General features: G+C 47.1%; 3 protein-coding genes and 1 long non-coding RNA gene across 4 annotated transcripts in view; 3 read left to right on the top strand and 1 right to left on the bottom strand.

The window, feature by feature from the left end:
- The first annotated feature begins 21 nt into the window (after positions 1 to 21).
- Positions 22 to 1,461, top strand: ttm2 (tiny tim 2). The gene has a single exon (XM_017173317.3). It carries the CDS (start codon positions 184 to 186, stop codon positions 1,399 to 1,401), a length of 1,218 nt encoding a protein of 405 aa, XP_017028806.1. The 5' UTR covers positions 22 to 183; the 3' UTR covers positions 1,402 to 1,461.
- A 1,598-nt stretch (positions 1,462 to 3,059) lies between these two features.
- LOC138928288 (uncharacterized) lies at positions 3,060 to 6,296 on the top strand. The gene is made up of 4 exons (XM_070284971.1): positions 3,060 to 3,160; positions 3,950 to 4,114; positions 4,169 to 6,122; positions 6,223 to 6,296. The coding sequence occupies exons 2-4, from the start codon at positions 3,983 to 3,985 to the stop codon at positions 6,294 to 6,296; spliced, it is 2,160 nt and encodes a 719-aa protein (XP_070141072.1). The 5' UTR covers positions 3,060 to 3,160; positions 3,950 to 3,982.
- Positions 6,275 to 19,131, top strand: part of RhoGEF3 (Rho guanine nucleotide exchange factor 3) — a 34,563-nt gene continuing 21,706 nt past the window's right edge. The window contains exons 1-4 of the mRNA XM_017173272.3: positions 6,275 to 6,854; positions 6,911 to 7,560; positions 11,793 to 12,403; positions 17,216 to 19,095. Coding sequence (XP_017028761.2) covers positions 6,485 to 6,854; positions 6,911 to 7,560; positions 11,793 to 12,403; positions 17,216 to 19,095 — 3,511 coding nt within the window. The 5' untranslated portion in view covers positions 6,275 to 6,484. The remainder of the gene's footprint in view (positions 6,855 to 6,910; positions 7,561 to 11,792; positions 12,404 to 17,215; positions 19,096 to 19,131) is intronic.
- LOC138928285 (uncharacterized) lies at positions 14,555 to 15,423 on the bottom strand. Its single transcript, XR_011444795.1, has 2 exons — positions 14,804 to 15,423; positions 14,555 to 14,734 (listed from the first exon to the last, which is right to left on the bottom strand). It is a non-coding gene; the product is annotated as an uncharacterized lncRNA (long non-coding RNA).

Here is a 19,131-nt window from a genome sequence, read left to right as displayed (position 1 = left end):
GAGCTATGAGGCTTTTGTTTAGACCGAGTTTGTCGCAGTCAAAAAGTTGCTGCTCAATCGTCAAAACATTTTACACTGACAAACAAATTGTACTGCTCTCGGCTGACACAAGAATGTCAAATTTAATAGTGGCTAGTTTTGGATACTGAAACCCCATCGAAACCCCATTGCAAGACCTCAAAGATGACTTTAAGAAGGATCGCACGGCTGTTGTGCAGAAGCCCCAGGCTGCACCGCCAGTTCATCACTAGACGGGCGCTGGCCTTGGGCCTGTGGCGTCCCACTATCGAAGGACACAGTTCGGAGGTTGGAAGGACGGACACTGCAGAATGCAGTGCAGGTTTTTTGAGATTCCTAACGCACTCCTTCAATTCGTCTTTGGCTTACGTTGCGCACCGACACTACTCGACGCAGCAAAAGACGTCAACGCAGATCCTATCCAAGCTCTTTCCCCAGACCAGCGTGGAGTACGGCGAAGAGGAGAGCTGCGAGCAGCGCCAGCGGGAGGAGGAGGAGTTAAGGGAAATGGAGCGCTCCTGGAAGCGGATGCAGCAGGGCTTCGGACTCTTTAGCGTGGGCGGCATACTCTTCTCCCTCTGGGCCTTATACTACTTTGGCCAGCCGGCTCTAGACGAGCAGGGAAACGAGGTCTATGATGAGTTTAGCAGTTTGCCATTTCTGCAGCAGTATATTGCTCGAAGTTGGAAGTCTGCGCACCAATTCCAGCGATTTATCCAGGAGCCATCGAGTCTGAAACTGCTTCCCGACCCCCTACAGCCACCCTACGTCCAACCAGCTTATACTCTGGTGCTGGAGATAAAGGACCTTCTGGTGCACCCGGACTGGACGTACGAAACGGGCTGGCGCTTCAAAAAGCGTCCCGGCGTTGACCTTTTCTTAGAGGAGTGCGCCAAGCATTTCGAAATCGTGGTTTACACCGCAGAGCAAGGAGCCACGGTGTTCCCGATCCTGGAAGCTCTTGATCCCAAGGGATATATTATGTATCGCCTGGTTCGGGACTCGACGCACTTCGTTGAGGGACATCATGTGAAGAACCTGAACAACCTCAACCGAGACCTCAAGCGAGTGGTGGTCGTGGACTGGGATAGAAACACCACCAAGCTCCATCCCTCAAACTCCTTTGCGATACCGCGCTGGTCAGGAAACGACGACGACACTACCCTGTTTGATCTAGGGGCATTTCTCCGTGTCCTGAGCACCAACGGAGTCGATGACGTCCGCGAAGTGCTGCAGTACTACGGACAGTTCAGAGATCCCATATCACAGTTCCGGGAGAACCAGCGAAGGCTCGAAGAGCAAATGCAGGCAGACGAGCTGGAAAAGAGCTGCAGGTCAAGGCCGGTGGTCAAAAATTGGGCGCGTGGCTTCCAGAGGAATTAAAACAAGTGTTCCTTATAATTTCATTTCATAAACTACAATAAAAGTAATTTAAACCAGAAACTATTTGTTTATATTTTTATAATTCACGCAAATTATGTTGGCCTCCAGTTATCAAGCTTAAAATGACTTCGTATTGCCGTTGAGCCTGATACAGAGTTAATTTAAACCTGATCAATCTGAGCAAGGGCTTATGCACCTAAATGATTTAATATCTTTGAAGGAAAGGATGATAAGTTAGGCAAACCAAACTCTTGCAGGTTACAATTGGATCAGGGGACGAATTTGAAATCCATCATAACTAAGCCAAAAATGCATTAATTTTAATTCGGAAAGAGGTTTCTCCATTCATATGAAGAAATTTGAATCGTAGATATATTTAAAAAATTATTTTCAGGCAATTCTGTATGGTTTATTCAGGCGTTAATGCTCCGGTACTCAACATTCTAGTTAAACTCAACACCAAGTGATTTATTACCTTCAAACCCCTTTTCATTTGCAAATTCAAGATTGGTTAATTTGAGAGTTGCTGGTGAAGAGCGAAACAAGCTCAATTATCATGACGTTGGCAAGCTGAACATTTCGCACATGTTTGCTGCGATGCCTGTGGATTGATGTATCGCTGTCCTGGCATACGCCCCCTGCGTGTTCCAGACTCGGAATTGGTTTGGTGTATCCTCTTCGTGTTCAAGTGTCGGTGTCTCTATCTGCTGGTGACAGTGACAGATTTGAGTTACATACATGCAAAACCCCTAGCCCCCAGAGCAGCGTCTCGCTTGTTCTTGTAATATTTCTGGGCTGACATTCGGCACGTAAGACCATGTTCAGCTCTCTAATCGTTACACAAACATAACAAATAGGAAAAGTATTTAAAAACGGGAGATGTTCGAAGCAAACAAAATAGAAGAACATATTTGGGAAAGCCTACGTCTGTGTCTGGCTCCCAACGATGGTGTGGGAGATGTGCGAACCGTGGCGATGTAATGCAGGATGTGGTGCTAATGTGCAATACATGTAAATAGGGGACGCCAGGACTAAGGCGAACTCCGACAAACACGCAAGCTCAGCAACATGTTGCTGCTCTGCAACGGTGTGCGTGAACACGTGCCAAAATAAAGGCAGGCGGAGACAAGTGGGTGGGCTGCCGATTGCGGAAGTCCCTCCGCATACTACAGATGGCAAAATGAGTATTTCCACAATCAACAATTACGCACTCCACTTCACCACTGGGTGAGTCATGCGCAGTGCCGTCAGGGGAACCAAGCAGCTATCGGCAACCTCAGGAGATATTCGGCGAATCAATCAAGTCACAGGAGCTGTGCTGGGCTGGTGGTGCACCTGAGCCACAACTCAACAAGTAAGGGACCTTTTCCTGGTGGCTACTTCGGATGGAGTCCGGTTTACGGACTCCGTGAAAGTATAGCTGCGGATGAGCGTGTAACTGTCAAACGATGGCTAATCACAGCGCAGGCGTCAAGTGTGTGTTGCCACGTTGTCCGGCACTGGCACTGGCACTCTCCTCGGTACTTGGACTCGGCGTATGTCAACTCAGCATCCTTGCCAGGAAGGCGACGGCAACGGCAGCGGCGACGGCTGTCTCATTCACGAGCACTCGCAAGCTGTAGGAATCGCGAGCGCGGACCAATTCAGTTTGGTTTTGACGTAACGGGCGGAACGTTTGGGCGTCGCGTCTCAGTTGTGCGAATGGAGGAGCATTGCACACAATAGGGCACTTCGAGGATACTACAAAACGCATGACAGTGTGTGTATACAAGGATAAATGCCTTGACTGTGTATTAGTTACAAAATGCGGGAAATACATAATGTATATGGAAATTTGCGATGATGCTTGATGATTCACAATGGCTTTTAGCTCTAGCTTCATCCCTACTTCGATGTCTATGCTCATTTCCTGCATGACTGAATTTCCTGCTTTATATTTCGATAGCCGAGTGTCCTTGTTGACTTGCGGGTGCAGTTAATCCACAATAACAAATGCCGCCCCGCCCCAAGGTGCACATATTTGTCAATCCCCATTTGTTTCACATATGTCTGTCACTCGCAGTGTGTGCCCGTATATCCTGTTAGGCCAAGAGGAGTGATAAGACTTGATGCATTGGCCACGCATCCTACACAGCCACACCCTAAAATATTAGTGCTTTCGATGTTCGCATGGGGAAACGTCCCTCATATCGAATAATTAAGGTAGTAGAAGTTACATTAACGAAGCCCTGTATCTTGTTGAGATAAACATTTAGAATATACAAGCTGTAAGTGAGGCGAACTCAAACCAAACAGGAAAGGAGGCTAAATTCGCAGTCGAAGTTTGTATACGCTTCGCATTTTGCAAAAGGGTCATGAGATCGAATTGGAAATCGAATTCTAGAATATTTAAATACTTTAAAATGTCATTTTATACACAAGAAAAATGCACGACTAAATTGTTTTAAATTTGTTGAATCCAAAATCTGGCCACAACAATTAGATAAAAATCTCTTGCCCTTGGCAGTAATTGCATTTTTCTAAAAAAAAGTTGGTCCATCCATCACAGCCGATTACCATCGTCTTGTGCGTAGTCTGAAGGATGACAACCGAGACCTATTTGGACCTGACGTACGAGAGAGGCAAGGGGTCAAAGCGTTCATTGAGACCAAAGCTCTTAAAATTGACGGATGTGACGATACCTCACCGCAGTCGGAAAAAGAACAAAGTCAAGGTAAGCCCTGGTTAGATTCCCTATGGCATATGGCTCATAATTGTTTTGTGCTAGACGAAGGACCGCTCATCCACTTCGGTGCGCGAACGGATTTACGATGATCCTGCCTATACGGAGGACATAAGCCACTTGGCGAACCCCATGCGCCGCAGCAGCATCTCGGGCAAACCCCTATCGGAGCACAAATCCCGGTCCGATGCCTCATCCAGCAGCCTGTTGGCCAGGCACCAGCTAACTAAGGAGCTTCACCAATATGTGACGGGAAAACAGGACAAAATCAAGGGTCCACAGTCGGCCGGTGCAGCGTCCGGCAGCACAGCCGCCAGTTTGAACTACGAAAGTGATTCAAGCAGCACGGACAATGAGCCGCTTGACCCCATCAAGGGTGGCAACATGACCCGCCGAGTGCGAAGTCTCGAACGCAGTCTGGCCATCACGACGGCAGAAAGAGTGCCGTACGAGAAGAAGGTCGCGCAAAAGCGCAGCTCCAAGCAGAAGAGGAACCTCAGCCTCGACAACAGTCGCCATCTAGCCGGAGTCCATACCCAACGGGAGGCAGCAGTGGCAGCGGGCAAGCAGGTCCACGACTTTGAGAGCCGTCCTCGCAAGGAACGGAACCGCAAGTATTACGGTGAGGGCGCCACGAAAGTGACCCCAGCGGAGGTCAGCGAACTAGACGACGTCTACTCCGCCCGCAGCTCGGCGCAGGACTCCGCGGCCACAGCGCCCGTGGAGGCAGTTGGCGAGGCAACGAAGGTTGCGATTGGCAAACGCTTCCTCCGTGGCGAAATCGGAATTAAAAGCTTTAATTACTATCTCATTAAGGAGGGCTTAAAGAGCTCGAAGAAGCTGGTGGATAAGCCCCGGCCACCTCAGGCAGCCAAGGCGGAGAAGCGGCATTCGCGCAGCGAGGAGAACATCTACGAGGAGATCTTCTTTAAGGATACGCCCACCACAGTGTCATCCTCGGTCACAGGTGCAGTAAGTGGCGTCGCCTCTGCCTTATCCGACAAGGACGCCCAGTTACAACATAACATGAGCACGACCAGCGAGGCAGGCGACGCAGAAGCCTTTGCGGAGTGCGAGATCTGCATGGAGCAGTGCAGCAAGGACAACTGTGAGTTTTGCCTGACACAACAAGCGGGGCCAACGGCGGCAGGCGGCAATATGAAGGGCCAGCCACAGCAGCCAGAGCCGTACAACAGCCACAGGTCTCAGGAGGATAATAGCGAGGCGCACACATCCTCCACTGCGCCGGCCGCACATATCCTGGAATTTCAGTCATACAATCCCAACAATCCGGGCGTGTACAAAATAGAAACCACACCTGTGGCCATAACCGGCGACTATAATCCTATACTCCAGTTCCAGCAATCCTCGGCGACCACGTCCACCTCGGCGACCACAACCCCAAGCGAGCAGCATCAGTTCCAGCAGCAAATTTACGGCGGTTACTACCTCTCGCATCCAAACCCGCATGCCCATGTCCACCAAAGGCCTTTCCAGGCACCCATGGTGGGCAATCCAATGTCGAGCCACTATGCCGTGGGTGGCAGCCTGCTTCTGGCCCAAGTGGCCGGGACTGGGGCCGCACACGGATCTGCCACGCCGCCGCGCAAGCTGCAGCAGCAGCACTACATTGTGGGCTACCAAAACGGAGGCTCTGGCTCCGGCTCAGGCGTGGCCTCCTTGCAGCGGCTGAACACAAAATCCTCATCCTCCAGCGACTCGCTGCCCTACCACAAATACAATACTATGGCGCGCCTGGAGGCCAATGTGTTTGCCGCACCGGCCACTGGTGACCTTTACTACGCAGTTAGTGGTGCCCCGCCCCTCCATCCGCTGATGTACGCTGCCAGCCGGCCCATCGGCGGATCCCAGATCCTAGTGGACCCCTACGACCCCCAGATGTACAAAAGCGACTCCAAAGCCTCCATTCTCAGCGAGTTCTCGCTCCGCAGCAGCGATAACTCCCAGCGCTACGCTCGCCACCCTCACCGGCGACACGGTGGACGGGTCAGTGATTCCAGTCTCTTTTCGATGTACTCCAACTCCGGCCAGAGACGCTATTACGGGAGTTCTGAGAGCAGGTTCGGTTACGATTGCAGGCGGTGCAGCTTGGACGGGGTCATTGGGATGGGATCGGGAACCGGAGTCGCAACAGGAGTGGGAGTCCCGCTAACAGGGTCGGCTGACAAGTGTAGCTACTCGGACAACTGCCGGTACGAGTGTCGCAATTGTGACTGCTCCTCAAACTACTTTAGTTCCGATTTTGATGACGTTTACGGGTCCATTGCGCGCGGCGGGAGTAGTGGCATTCCCCGCAAGACTGCAGCGGGGACCCTGCCATCAAGTACTCAGGATGAGCTCATGGAGCCGAAGGAGAGTGCAGCGTCAGCCATGCAGCAGCAGTACACCGCCCCGCTGGACCTTAAGCAAAACAAATACGCGCAGGATTTTTTCAAACACGTGAACGACGTGAAACGCAGCATTTATCAATCCGAAATGCAGAGGAACAATAGCTTGGAGTCCTCGCGCCGGGCCCCAAGGCCCGGTGGCACCACCAACAACAATCAGAAAACGAGTCCCAAGAGGGCCTCTTCCCAGGAGCCCAGGCCACAGCCCGTGGTGACAACGCTTCCACTGAGCAGGGGCCGCCCGGCTGGCGGAGCGAAGCCCACACCTGCACCTAGGACCAGTCTGCAGTCGCAGACCACATTGCCAACTACTTCCGCACCAAGTAAGTGATATAATCCAATTTTCCACGTAAACACAATGCCAATTGCTATTTTCCAGGAGACCCTACGCCGAGCCAGCGCAAGAGCCAGCCCAGTGGCCGAAGAGAGTATCCTTCCTTGGATCGACTCGTTGCTTCTTCAACGGGGACGATTCCCAAAAGGCACAGCAAGATAGTGGCGGAGACGGGCGCGTTTAGCCCCAAGCTGGCACCGAAGCCCAGGTCCGCCGGGGTCTCCGATGCTGGAGAAACCGGAGATCGCGGCGGGGCTAAGCACTTGAATGTTGCCGTGGAAGAACCGTTGCCGACCAAGCGACATCATCGCACAAGCGGGTCAAAGACGCATCAGAATACACCCGGTCCCAGCCTGCGCCGCAAGGACATTCCGGCCCCTCCACCGCCCTCGCCAGCTACCTACTCGGACCTCCAAGAGCTGAAGGCGAATATGGAGGGTCTTCAAGACGATACCAAGTCGCGAAGCATGGAGGCAGAAGCTAGCGAGCAATCTGCAAAGAAATTGAGTTCAGTTCAGCCAAAGCCAGTGCCGGAGGCAGCTTTGGTTCCGCCTAAAGTACCAGAAAGTCCTCCCACGGCGGAGTGCAGCATGAGTGCAGCGGAGATGGACGACAACGACGTGTTCTACGACGCCCGTAGCGAGGACTCTGGCGGTGGCATATTGCCCTCAGAGGCCAGTGATCGTTCGATAAAGGTAAGCTACATATATTTTCCCATTAAAAAATATGTAGGGGAGAGTGGGGATAGGTGAACCACTTTTTTTTATTAACATTATTATGTCTGAACAATTCGACTTAGGGTCTGCTGTATATAGAAATCTAAAAGAGCCCACATTCCTTGGATATTAAGTATTATGCAAAAATACTATCTTTTGTTTTATAAAGTTTATTTGCTTTCCAAATTTTTGTCTTGAATGGTTCAGGTATCCCCACCCGTGGGGATAGTTGAACCACCTATCAGAATAGCACAAAAACTGCAATTGTATAAAAAAAATGTAATTTATTTCTTTGTGCATGCCTTCTTTCTGTTCGAATATAAACATTTCACCTCTACAGCATGAAATCAAACATTACAATATTGCTATTTATTCTTATTTTTGTTTTTATTCTTTCTTTTTTCTTGAGTTTTCTGATTGCGTTTTTCCGCGATCAATTTTTCTGCGGTGAGTCTGTAGCAATGGTACTCCTTCCTCGTTTTCTTCCCCGAGTCGTCTGTTTTCGTGTTTTAGCCTTTGGGTACCCTCGTAAGTCCTGGTGGTTCATGTATCCCCACAAGTCATTAGCCAATTAGAAGTGATTTGAAGAAAATATGAAATATTTAAACTGCGTGAGCCATCCGTGAAAATATCATAATTTGCGTCTACTTACGATAAAATACAATTTTATAAAGTTCAATGCCACTGGCGAAGCACGATAAAATTTTTTCAAGAAAACGTTAGGTCACAATTGAAGCTGCAAACGGCGATACAAACTTCGATTAGCGATAAAAACGACAACAATCGTTTGACGCGACTGTGCGTGGGTGTGAGGTTAGAATATGGACTAAGTAAGCAACATACATAAGATGGCGCACCAAATCATGACAGATGGTGAAATATTTGTAGTGGTCCATCTATCCCCGTGGTTCACCTAACCCCACTCTCCCCTATATATATTTCGAAATATATTATATATGCGAAATAAGCTCAAGTACGTAAGGACTTAATAATTTAAGTTATGTTAATAACGTAAGGAAAAATGCAAATGGCTGTACTTACCGATTGTGTGTATGTGTAAATACGAAGAACGTAGGCGGCGTGGGAATTTGGACAGGGACTTTGGGCTGTAATTATATACGCGTGGCGAAGGCGGTGATCTTCTTAAGCTGGAAAACACGTTTCCAACAACCGGCACTTTTTATAACTTTCAATTCACAATTTAATTTGCCCCGTTTATGATTCGCGTCCAATTTGATATTTCAATAGAGATGGCACATCAGCGATAACTGATCCTCTCAATCATCGATGTTTCGATTACCAATCCTTTCTGCATTCCAGTGTTCCCAGGTTAGGGGTTTTCCCCCTAGATTTAGGGGTTTTTTGATGTACTAGTGGGAATTTTAGGGGGGAAGAATTTTTAGGGGGAAAGTTTAGGGTTTTTTTTTAACTTGTATTAATACTATGTTTTAAAAAAACATTGTAGAATTTATGATTTACCCAACAATTGCAACAACTTTTGAAACTTTTTGTGAACAAAGAGGTTTCCATGCCGAGTTTTCAGAAAAAATTATCGATGCATATGTATAAAAAAACATTAAAATTAACTAACAAAAATATGTTTCGTCCTTATATTTATGAAATTAACTGATTTTTTTAATTTAGGGGGAAAACTGCATTTTTTAGGGGGAAATTTCAACTTTTGGCGATTTTTTAGGGGGAGAGCCAAATTTTCATCTGGCAACACTGCTGCATTCAATCGAAAAGGAAATTTATCGATAAGATGCCACATGCACCTCTGAAAGCACATTGTGAAATTCCCAAGCGTCAGTTTTGCAAATATTGCTCTTTTTTTCGGAAAAATGTCGCGAGTTGAAGGTGTAGATAAAGACAAATATGCAGGATAAAAAATTGTATCTTAAAGCTTGTAATATTACCTTTCCATAGATATATGCATATATGTTTAAAGTTTTATTTTGAATTTAAGAAAAAAAAAAATTTAAAACAAAAAAAGGCTCAAAATTTTCCTAACTTTAATATTCGGTATTATTGGGATTTCGTATTACAAAACCCCGTAGCCACTCTAAAAAGAAAAAAATCGCGCAGAAAAGCCAACATCGACAAGCATTTACTGAGAGCAAAATAAACCAAAAACATTAAGTTTTATCCCCAAATTTTGTAACGTCCTGTCGTCCACGGGTAGTCAGCGGGACGTCCAGGGTCTGTGCAGATATACATATTTATTTGGTTCAGGCGTGGTTGCTGTAAGAGATTCCGACCCCGTCCCAGAGTAGAACGCTAGAGGATTATGCGATTATGAGACTAACTACGATTTATAAATAGGAACCAGAGTTCCCAAAAAGTGACTTCGCTGCTAACTACTGGGGAGGTTAACTCGACCCAATCGCAGTCGGCTGCTAAGTGATTCCTCCAGGGCCGTGGCCCGCTTTATATAGGCCCTGGCGCGACTTCAGTGTGGCCAGAGTCCTGTCTTTCTTATTTTAAGCTTACTTTGTCTATTATCAGGCCTGTTCTAGTTTCCACTCGGAAGTGAATTTGATAACATTTGCGGATTTCCCTTTAACATAAGCGATTTCCCTTGTTAGTTTAGGGACCTTTTGTAATATTTCCCCCTGGTGCCTTTTGTTCCCAAGGAATATCAGCTGGCCGGTATAGACAAACGCGTGTATTTTGCCTGAGTTTTGTCAATACCGGGCTAATACGATTTTGTCGTCCAACCTAAGTACGTAATTACATAAAATTAAAGGTACAAGCATTCTTGGCTGTAAAATGTTAATTTGAAATATTTAAAACTTCAGTCATCTGTTTTCGGCGTAGTACTGGAAAAGTTCGATAAGAAGTATTGAAAAACTTATGCGGTTGTCATCTGTTTTGCCCGTCCCAATTCAGCCTTTGTGTTGCCTCTGGCAATATCATTTTTTCCATAAATAAGATGAAAATCTCAACCTGCGCTTGATTTCTATGCTTCCTCCTAATAGAAATTGTCAATTAAATAAACTTTTGAGCGTTATTTTTACTTAAATGGTTGAAATTATTGAAATTAAATTGCGGGTGTTAGTTAGGTGTTCTTAGGCAGTGTTGTGAAATTTTTTACAGATAGTGCTGTAAAATGCACCTCATAAAAGAGTTGCTGAGGTCAAGGAAAAAAATACCCTTCACATCACGCACAGTTTGTACAATAATTTTGGTGATATTTTGAACAAAACTATTTTTTTAGCATAGGTTAATAATAGTTCTTATAATAAAAGACCAATTAGTACAACGATTGTTTAAAATTAACGTGAAACATATTCCACCGCTTATTTTTTTGTACGCTGACAACCCTTAAATAGTCCCTCTCAAATACGAAACAGCTGCGGCGGCTGTGCAATAATGTTGAAGGTTAGAATCGAACCGATTTTAAGGTGCACCCACAAAATAATTATTTATAAATCAAGTATGTTAGTATTAATTAATTCCATTACTCAATAATGTTCTTAAAACTTCAAGGAATAAAATAAAATTAACATTTGTAATTTTCATAAGCGCATTGTATTTTAAAATAATTAATTTCTGATTTTGCGGATTTGAATCCGCCGGCCAAATGGCACACTGAAAGTTTCCGAACGTTTCGCCTGCAAATTAACAGAGACTTAACAGAGGGAAATACGAATCCGTAAGAATTTTGCGGAAGTGAATACTAGAACAGGTCAGGGAAATCCGAATCCGAATAAATTTTGCGGAAGTGGAAACTAGAACAGGCCTGTATATGTTATTAATCGTTGTATAATCCTGTATTAACTTTTACTCACCCCTAAATACGCGAATATTTTAATATCAATCTTAATTTGACTATTTAAGTCCAATTATATATTAAGAATTTCATCAGCCTTAATTTGGTCTTGGTAATCTAACTATATTTGAATAATTTGATCAATTTTAATTTGGTTTTTAATGCAAAAACTATTTTAATCCAACTATATTTGAATATTTCTGTCATTGTTATTATTTTAAGTTTAATCTTAATACGCGACTATTTTAATCTAACTTTATATGAAGAATGTGTATTCATTTAATTTGGTTTTTAATACAAATACCCAGAAGGGGCACAAACCACTCAACATGTAATAATTAAATTGAGTTCATTGAGCTACATAGTATATGGGAGGTATATTTTTACATCATGTGAAAGTGAAGACAACAAAGATTTTAATTAAATGATTCTCTTATAGGGCCCGTCCGACATGGCGACAGCTACACAGGCGCTGGCGGACACCATTGCTAACGGGAATCAAGGCAAGGCCGCCACTGACAGCGAAATGGCGCACTCTGTCGAGGATATTCTGTCCCCGCCTCCTGCTGAGCCTGCGCCGTCGGCCATCGCGGGCAGACCGGAAGGGAATGTCATCAATATTGGCAGCGACGATGCGGAGTCCACAAAGAAGCATCGAAGCCCAGCTGAGGAGGACAGGCCGCCCCCTTCGACGCTGCTCCCTGCAGCAGAGAGCCAACTGGGTCTGAACTCCCGGCCTCCGTCTCCATCTCCGCCTTCCCCTAAGCCGCCCGAAGCCACGGGCTCGACTTTGAAAGAGGAATACGAAAAAAGAAGCAAAACAAAACACGACAAGAAGGCCCCCAGCCAACATGTTGCTGCGATATGTTCAGAGGGGCAACCAGCAACATCCGACATCGGAGTCGGGCTCCCCACAACAACCAACAACACCAACGCTGGCAACACGAGCCTCACCAACATCGCCAGCAACAGCGCAGCCGAGCTCAGATTCAGTCGCAAGACGGTTGGCAACACGGATAGCGACAGCGCAGCGCCAGCGGTATCGCACAGGTATTTGCTCCCAACCAGCCTTAAATGTGTAGCTAAATAGCCAAGAACTTGAACTTTATTCCGCACGGAAGAGGAAACGGAAACGGAGGTGCAAATTCAAGTGTCAACAGTAGTGGCAGAGGAACACTTGTTGTTCCTTCTTTCCCTCCGAGTGCAATCGCGATGGCCACTCAGTAGGCATGCAAAAAATACACATTCGCTTCACTTTTCTTGTGTGCTCCGCGAAACTAAAGTGTCCCCGGGTCGAATGGATGTATTCAAACAGTGAAGTCTAAAGCCTAAAACATATTCAACGTCCGTACACACTCAACTTTTAGTTTTAGAGTGCGTTAATTAGGCTAGTGAATTTATTTGCATTCCACGAGAGTGAAATTGAGTGCGCAGCAGCTCCTGAGAGTGCTGCTTTGCGCCACATTTGGTGCTACCTTGTGTTGGCCTCTCCTCGGAATTGGAGTCCGAACTTCAAACTTTAATGCGACTGCCGTGAAGCGAAGGTGGGCCCAGCTGCTTTCTCCCCCCTACGATTTGGACCCCACGACTCCATTGACCAGTGAGCAGATAAGATTCTTAAAGTCCTTACAATACTATCTATATATTTTTTGCTTCTAAAAACAAGTGCAGTACCGCGACTTTGAAAATTTGATTGGGAGAGGTGCTATAATTAAGCGCCAGCCCATCAAAGGGCTGGGGGGGACTCATTAAATACCTCCTTGCTTAGGAATGACTTGGCTCCAGGCGCCCTCGATGTCTTGTGATTAATCGACGAGTGCGATTCGCAGAAGTATGGCCTCAGGATGTGAACTGTCACCAGCTGGTGGAACTTCAGCAACTTGATTACCGAACGGCAATGAGTTGCTTTTGACAAGGGTAAACAAGGGAAATAACCTCCTTATGACAGAAGCGACTGTAGTATATTAACCAAGAGTAAACATCTTGGGCGACAGCACCTGCAGCCAATCGATTTAAGAGCATACTTTTGATAAAAGAACAATTGCCCAGGGTCAGTTTAATTTAATCATTTATATTGAGCGTATCCTGTGACACACGAGCTTGCATTACATTTATTAGATTGTAATAATAGGCTGCTCGCTTTCCCATGTCCCTGCTTCAATAAAAAAATTCGGCAATCAATAATTTCCGCAAAGAGCAGTCCCCCCCCTCAATACGAGACCGGCCTACATAAATCAATTTTGTCCTTTGTTTCCCAGCTCTGTGCTGGTATTCAATCATTTACCTATACACTTGTGTGTGTTCCACGCATTGTGTTCCACACAACACACAACCGCAGTCTGGCTGAATTGTTTGTAACTGGAAAACAAGGAGAAAATAATAATTTCATGTCATCCTTGTTTAACGACGCCTCGATGTGTGCGTTACAAAATGTAGGAAAAAAACATTTGTTCCGCCTGAGAAATGCCTTTTTTCGAGTCGGCCGAGATGGCTTAGCTATAGCTTTTCAATTAAACGCGTGTATTTCAAGCACGGCTAATTGAAAACAAGTTCAGTTCGTGGTGCTCTGCAAGAGCTCAGACAAGTGAGAAATCGAAATCGAAACCAGGGCCAACGACAAATCAAATCAGAAACCTATTCGCCGCCGCCGAGTTCGAGTGCGTTCGGTTAAATTTCGGCAAAGTATTTTGCAAAATTCGGGACGACCTTCAAAACCTTTTGGGCCGACAAACAATAAAAGTTAACTGGCATTTTGCAATTGAAGCAGTGCAAATTGCATGCAGTCAGCCGATAATTATGAAGCCCGATCATTACGAACACGATGTGCGGACGGTGCTGTGCGCTTGCAAATATGGTATGGAAAATGTGAAACTTGTTTCCTATGGCCACAACTTCATTTGGTCATTGGCTTTTAGTCAATGCCGCTGCAGTTTACCCAACGTTACCACATCGCGGGGCCCGAAGAAGCGGCTCAGCTTCTACTAGCTTGGCTAGTAAAATGGCTAGCTGACTCTGACTCTGGCCCCAGTCGAAAGTGCAAGTTGACTAACAGGTATGCGAGAGATAATGCAATCGATTTGCTAGTACCCGTCCTCAGCATCGTCCTGCGCGCTCTGCTCTGCTCCGCTCCGGCGAAGACAAGTGCGGCCTAAAGTGATTGAAAACCAGTTTTATGAGCAATGCATACCATGTGCTGTGGAGTTTCTGTGCATTTTTATTTTTATTTTTATTTACGATATCCAAACCGGCAATAGACAGCGAGCAAACATTTTTTAATGGAAACTTTCGTCCTCTTGGATGTTACCTATGTACGTGCTTGTACAAAGATCGAATCATCAGCCAGCTGAAGTTTTAGAAGGCAAATGGCTTTCATCTCTGAGGCTGCGTACGAATAATTCAAATCGGAGTAAGAGTAAAATTCCTTAGCGAGAGGCCACATTGTTCACTTACCTAACTTTCACTTGGTACATTGCACTAGAGGTGTAAAGCCAACGATGGCTCTATCGATAATAATAATATTTAAAGTATACCCTTACATTCTGCACAGTTTCAAAAAGAATAACTAATATTATCTATAAATTCTGGGTCTTAAAAAAAGTTTAGCAGGTTGAAAATTCTACCATTTAATGCCTGCTTTTCTTAATATTCATAATTATATTAAATTGCAATTAAGAGGCTGATCAACTTTTGATCACTCGGTAATGAAAGCACGGCCATTAAACTAATTTGAGTTAAAGACACAGTCCCAGGCATGCCTCTATGCATATTTAATGGCAAAATTATGAGTGCAAACACGCAGAAATTATCCGAGAGAGCTTGCAGAAATAAAAACTCGCCCCGCGAGCAAGTGTGTGCCCGGGTAAGCGGTATGTAATTAGCGCTTTATTTCGAGAGAGTGGCTCACACTTCCTGTTTATGCCAGTGGCGGCGATGTCCTTTTACTCGAACACACTTTCTAGCCCTCCTTTCCGGTTTGTGTTTGAAGTATTACAAATATTTCAAAGCCTGTCTAGCTGGAATATGAAATATTACAGTTTATTGAGTATCTTTCAACGTATTTACTGAGTCAAGTCAGGCCAACTTGTGACGAATTCAAATATTTTCGTAGGCTGTCGAGAATCTTGGCATTTCCCACGCACTCCAAGATTTCTGAATATAACCAAACGAGTTGTGAATCTCATTTTATTGTTTGCTGATTGTCTGCTCTCTGCTATAGGGTTAAACGAATAAGGAAGTCCGGAAGGAAAATACCCTTTAGCAAGAAATGAGGCCAACTACACGATGTTTGCATACCCTTGCAGTTTACATTTAAAAACGATCATAACTAATCCAAAAATGCATTAAAAGTATAAACCCTCCTGCCAGAGTATAAAATGCAACCATTGTGGATCGATACCTGGGACCCCGGTGTAGTATTAAAAAGTGATACATTGAATTGCGAGACGTCGGGCCACAAGAACTTAGTGCCCAAGCAACTCTCTTAAGACTCAGCGTGGTCCATATCCAATAAATGCCATCGCTTCCCAAATTGGACTAAAAGATGTGACGCCCACACAGGCAACAGCATTTGAGAGGCCGAGGCAACGAACCGAAATAAATATTGAGTTTGTTGTTGGCCGTTGACCATTTTGGAATGACAAGTTTTTAGGTGATTATATTCGTATGCCAAAAGCGGCAGCGTGGGGCGGCTGAAGCTGAAGAGCTTTCTTTGGATTTAGGTTCTGAGCCTTTCGAGTAGTGGCATCTTCGCTTTATTATATTCCGGCCTATTAGGTGTCATTTCAAAAATCGAACCTACTTGAAAGATACAAGCGTTGAGACGGAAGGGAGCTTAACTTGGTGTTGGAGCTCGCTCCCGGAAGTGCCCATCTGGAGCGGTATTAGCTGGCATGTAAAGTAGATAAAGTTCCTGCAGCAGCAGCAGACGGTTATTGCCCTTCTCTACGAAAAGCTGTCACAGACACTTTTTCGCCCATGTATTGGCCAGACTAGTTACCCTAATTTAAAGTCAAGCTGTGCTGCTTATCGTCCCTGATGACACCCACCTCATACCCTGCAATCCGAGCATGGGCTGCATGCTCGTAAAAATAAATGTAGGTATTTGTGCATTTGTATCTCGTTCTGCAACTCGTTCAGCCACATTTTTTCCCACACACACGCTCACGCACTGCGTCACATGGAAAGAGATTTTCTTGCCACTTACCCACTGTGTACGTTTCAGGGTCAAGTTTGGATGGCTTTTGGCAGCCTTCGGGTCGATCTTGGCCAGCGTTAGGCATGAGTAGCCAGGCCAGAATAGTCAGAGGGTCCACAAACTGTGGGTTTTTCGGCGGATGAATATTGTATCAGCAGAGCACACTGCCACCATCCTGCCGCTGTCAGTAAGCCGCAGTGGCAGCAACAAGGCAAAGCACTTACATTCGCAGACTGCACTGCCGGCGTTAGCTACTGCATTTGTGCAGATGTCAACGAGTTCAGGCGAGTGCTGAACCATGTTCCCGGACATTGAACCGTTGTTCGAGCACCACCGGCACTCTGTGTCGATTATCCTAGCCATTAGGGCCGCCAGCAGGGCAGGTCTTTGCTGTGTAGTATTAGGGCTCAATCAGATAAGGGCTTTCAATAGCCAATTCAATGTGAGAAGCTATGTCCACTAGAGCTGGCAGACCATCTCAAAGCAGGGCTCAAAGTAGAGACTTTTAAGATTTATTAACTACTTATAAGATTGATTTTTTAAAATCCTTTTATCAACCAATTAAAAATGCAGTTTCTAGGAATGTAAATAGCAGATATTCCGGTCCACGCGTAGAAATACTAGGTGTGGCTTGAAAAGCTCTACAGAAAATTGCTCATCTCTTGCAGTGAACCGACACCCGACACAGATGCACCCGTATCTGCGGCAGCCTCGGGGAATCCAGCACAGCCCAGAGCACTGACACGTCAGGACTACGCCTGCCTCGACTCTAGCGAGGCACAATCGGACGACAGTCACCTGACACGCGACTCCATCACTCGGGAGTCCCAGAACGACGAGCTCTCGTCCTCGACACTCGAGAAACTAGACGTTAGCACTCTCCCGCTGCCAGCTCTGCCAAAGCGTCGACGCACCCGCTCCCGCACCAGTCCCTCGAAGCATCTGCAGCAGCGTCAGCAGCAGCAACAGCAGCGTCATGAAGCCGTCGAAGATGTCACCGAGTCGCCCGAAGCAGCAGTCCAGCAGCCACTCAAGACCCGACAGCGAGCCGTCACTCCAGAGTCCCAAAAGAACGCATCAGAGATAAGCACGCCGAAAAAGAACACATCGGCCCAGAAGCAGCAACGTCAGCAGCAACAGCAGCAGGCATCACAGGCACCGCCGCACCTCTCCGCTTTCCAGCAATACGTCGCCAAGAGGCGCGAAAGTCTCGAGGCGTCGAACCGCAGCTTTAACGAGAAGCTGGAGGCGCGCAGGATGCACTATCACCACATGGGTGGCGGGAGTGCCAATGGGAGCTCTGCGGCCTCCCATCTAACGGCTGGCTCGAACGGAGTCCCCACCTATCTGTTCGGAGAGCATTTCCATGGCCGAAACTCCATGTCACCGGGCACCACAAAGGAGGAGATATTCCTCAACAAGTCCGGCTGGGTGCAGGTCAACACGAAGCGTGGCTCTGGCAAGGATGACAACTGCGAGGGCTATCGCCGGCTGAACTACGGCCAGCAGAATGGTGGCGGCCGTCCTGCCATTCGCGGTGTTCCCATGGACCACGGACGGCGCTCGGACCTGGCCCGCCAATCGTTCGTTCAGCAGCACCAGCAGCCACCATCCGGCATGGGCATTTCTGAGCCCAAGTTTGTCGGCTCCAAGGTGGAGGAGTTAATACAGAGGAACGAGGCGCGTTTGGGTGGCTACTCATCGCGGGAGGCTGCCTTGCGGCCGGGCTATCGGATTATCGATCCCCAGCTGGCCAATATTCTCAACGAGAGACCAGGCTTTCTCCCAGTCAAAAGCCCCAACGACTTGGACTCACCCATCACACCGATTTTGTCGCCACCGCCCGCTTTCCAGGACAATAGCCGCAGTGTGCGTCTGAAGCCAATGCGTTCCCAAGGACCTCCGCTACCCCTGCCTGTGCCGCTCCAGTCCCAGACCCAGTTGGTTGGCCAACATCCGGCCAACGTGTCCGTCAAAGGCATGGTCTTCTCTCGCAGCTTCGAGTACGACACGCGTCGACCGCAGCCTCCGGACAACTATGTGGAGACCTTCTCTCGCAGCTTCGATGGCAACCTGTCAGAGCGTCCCCTCAACCTGGCCGTGCTGGCTGGGCAGCGGGAACGGTCGCCAAACTTTAGCACCCTGACGGGAAACTCCCCCAACTACCTAACGAAGCGGGAAAGCGGCGGCGGCAGCAGTGGTTCCCTGCGCAGCCGAGACAACTCGCCCAAGTATCTGAATCCACACATAGCGCAGACGACAGCTTATTTGAATGCCGCTGTGAAGGAGGCGCCGCCTGTCTACAGCGTTGCCGCAGCAACAGGCAGTCAGGCCAAATACTCGCCCCGCTCCCGCCACGAACGGACCGCAGAGCGGGCTAAGACCCATGCCCTGGGACGTTCACGCAAGTCCCAATTCAGTCGGGTGGGCAGCGCAGGACCTCTGGTTCAGCATCCTGCGGCCCCCAGCGTGGGAGTGTCGCGCTTTCGCAGCTTTGATACGTCCAAGAGCCAGCGGCTCAACTCTTGTGACAGCGGAGCGAGATCAGGTAAGTCGTTACCCATGTCATTGACCAATCTCTCCT

The sequence above is a fragment of the Drosophila kikkawai genome, chromosome 3L (assembly GCF_030179895.1).
Source record: "Drosophila kikkawai strain 14028-0561.14 chromosome 3L, DkikHiC1v2, whole genome shotgun sequence".
Classification (NCBI taxonomy): domain Eukaryota; kingdom Metazoa; phylum Arthropoda; class Insecta; order Diptera; family Drosophilidae; genus Drosophila; species Drosophila kikkawai.
Note: the sequence above shows the minus strand (reverse complement) of the source record. Positions and strands in the feature narration are given on the sequence as shown.

Excerpts from the sequence above, each read along its gene's own strand:
- ttm2 (XM_017173317.3), top strand. The coding sequence starts at position 184 with ATGACTTTAAGAAGGATCGCACGGCTGTTGTGCAGAAGCCCCAGGCTG.
- LOC138928288 (XM_070284971.1), top strand. The coding sequence starts at position 3,983 with ATGACAACCGAGACCTATTTGGACCTGACGTACGAGAGAGGCAAGGGG. Across the intron at positions 4,115-4,168 it reads GGAAAAAGAACAAAGTCAAG|ACGAAGGACCGCTCATCCAC; the intron begins GTAAGCCCTGGT and ends GTTTTGTGCTAG. Across the intron at positions 6,123-6,222 it reads CCACCCTCACCGGCGACACG|GCGGTGCAGCTTGGACGGGG; the intron begins GTGGACGGGTCA and ends TTACGATTGCAG.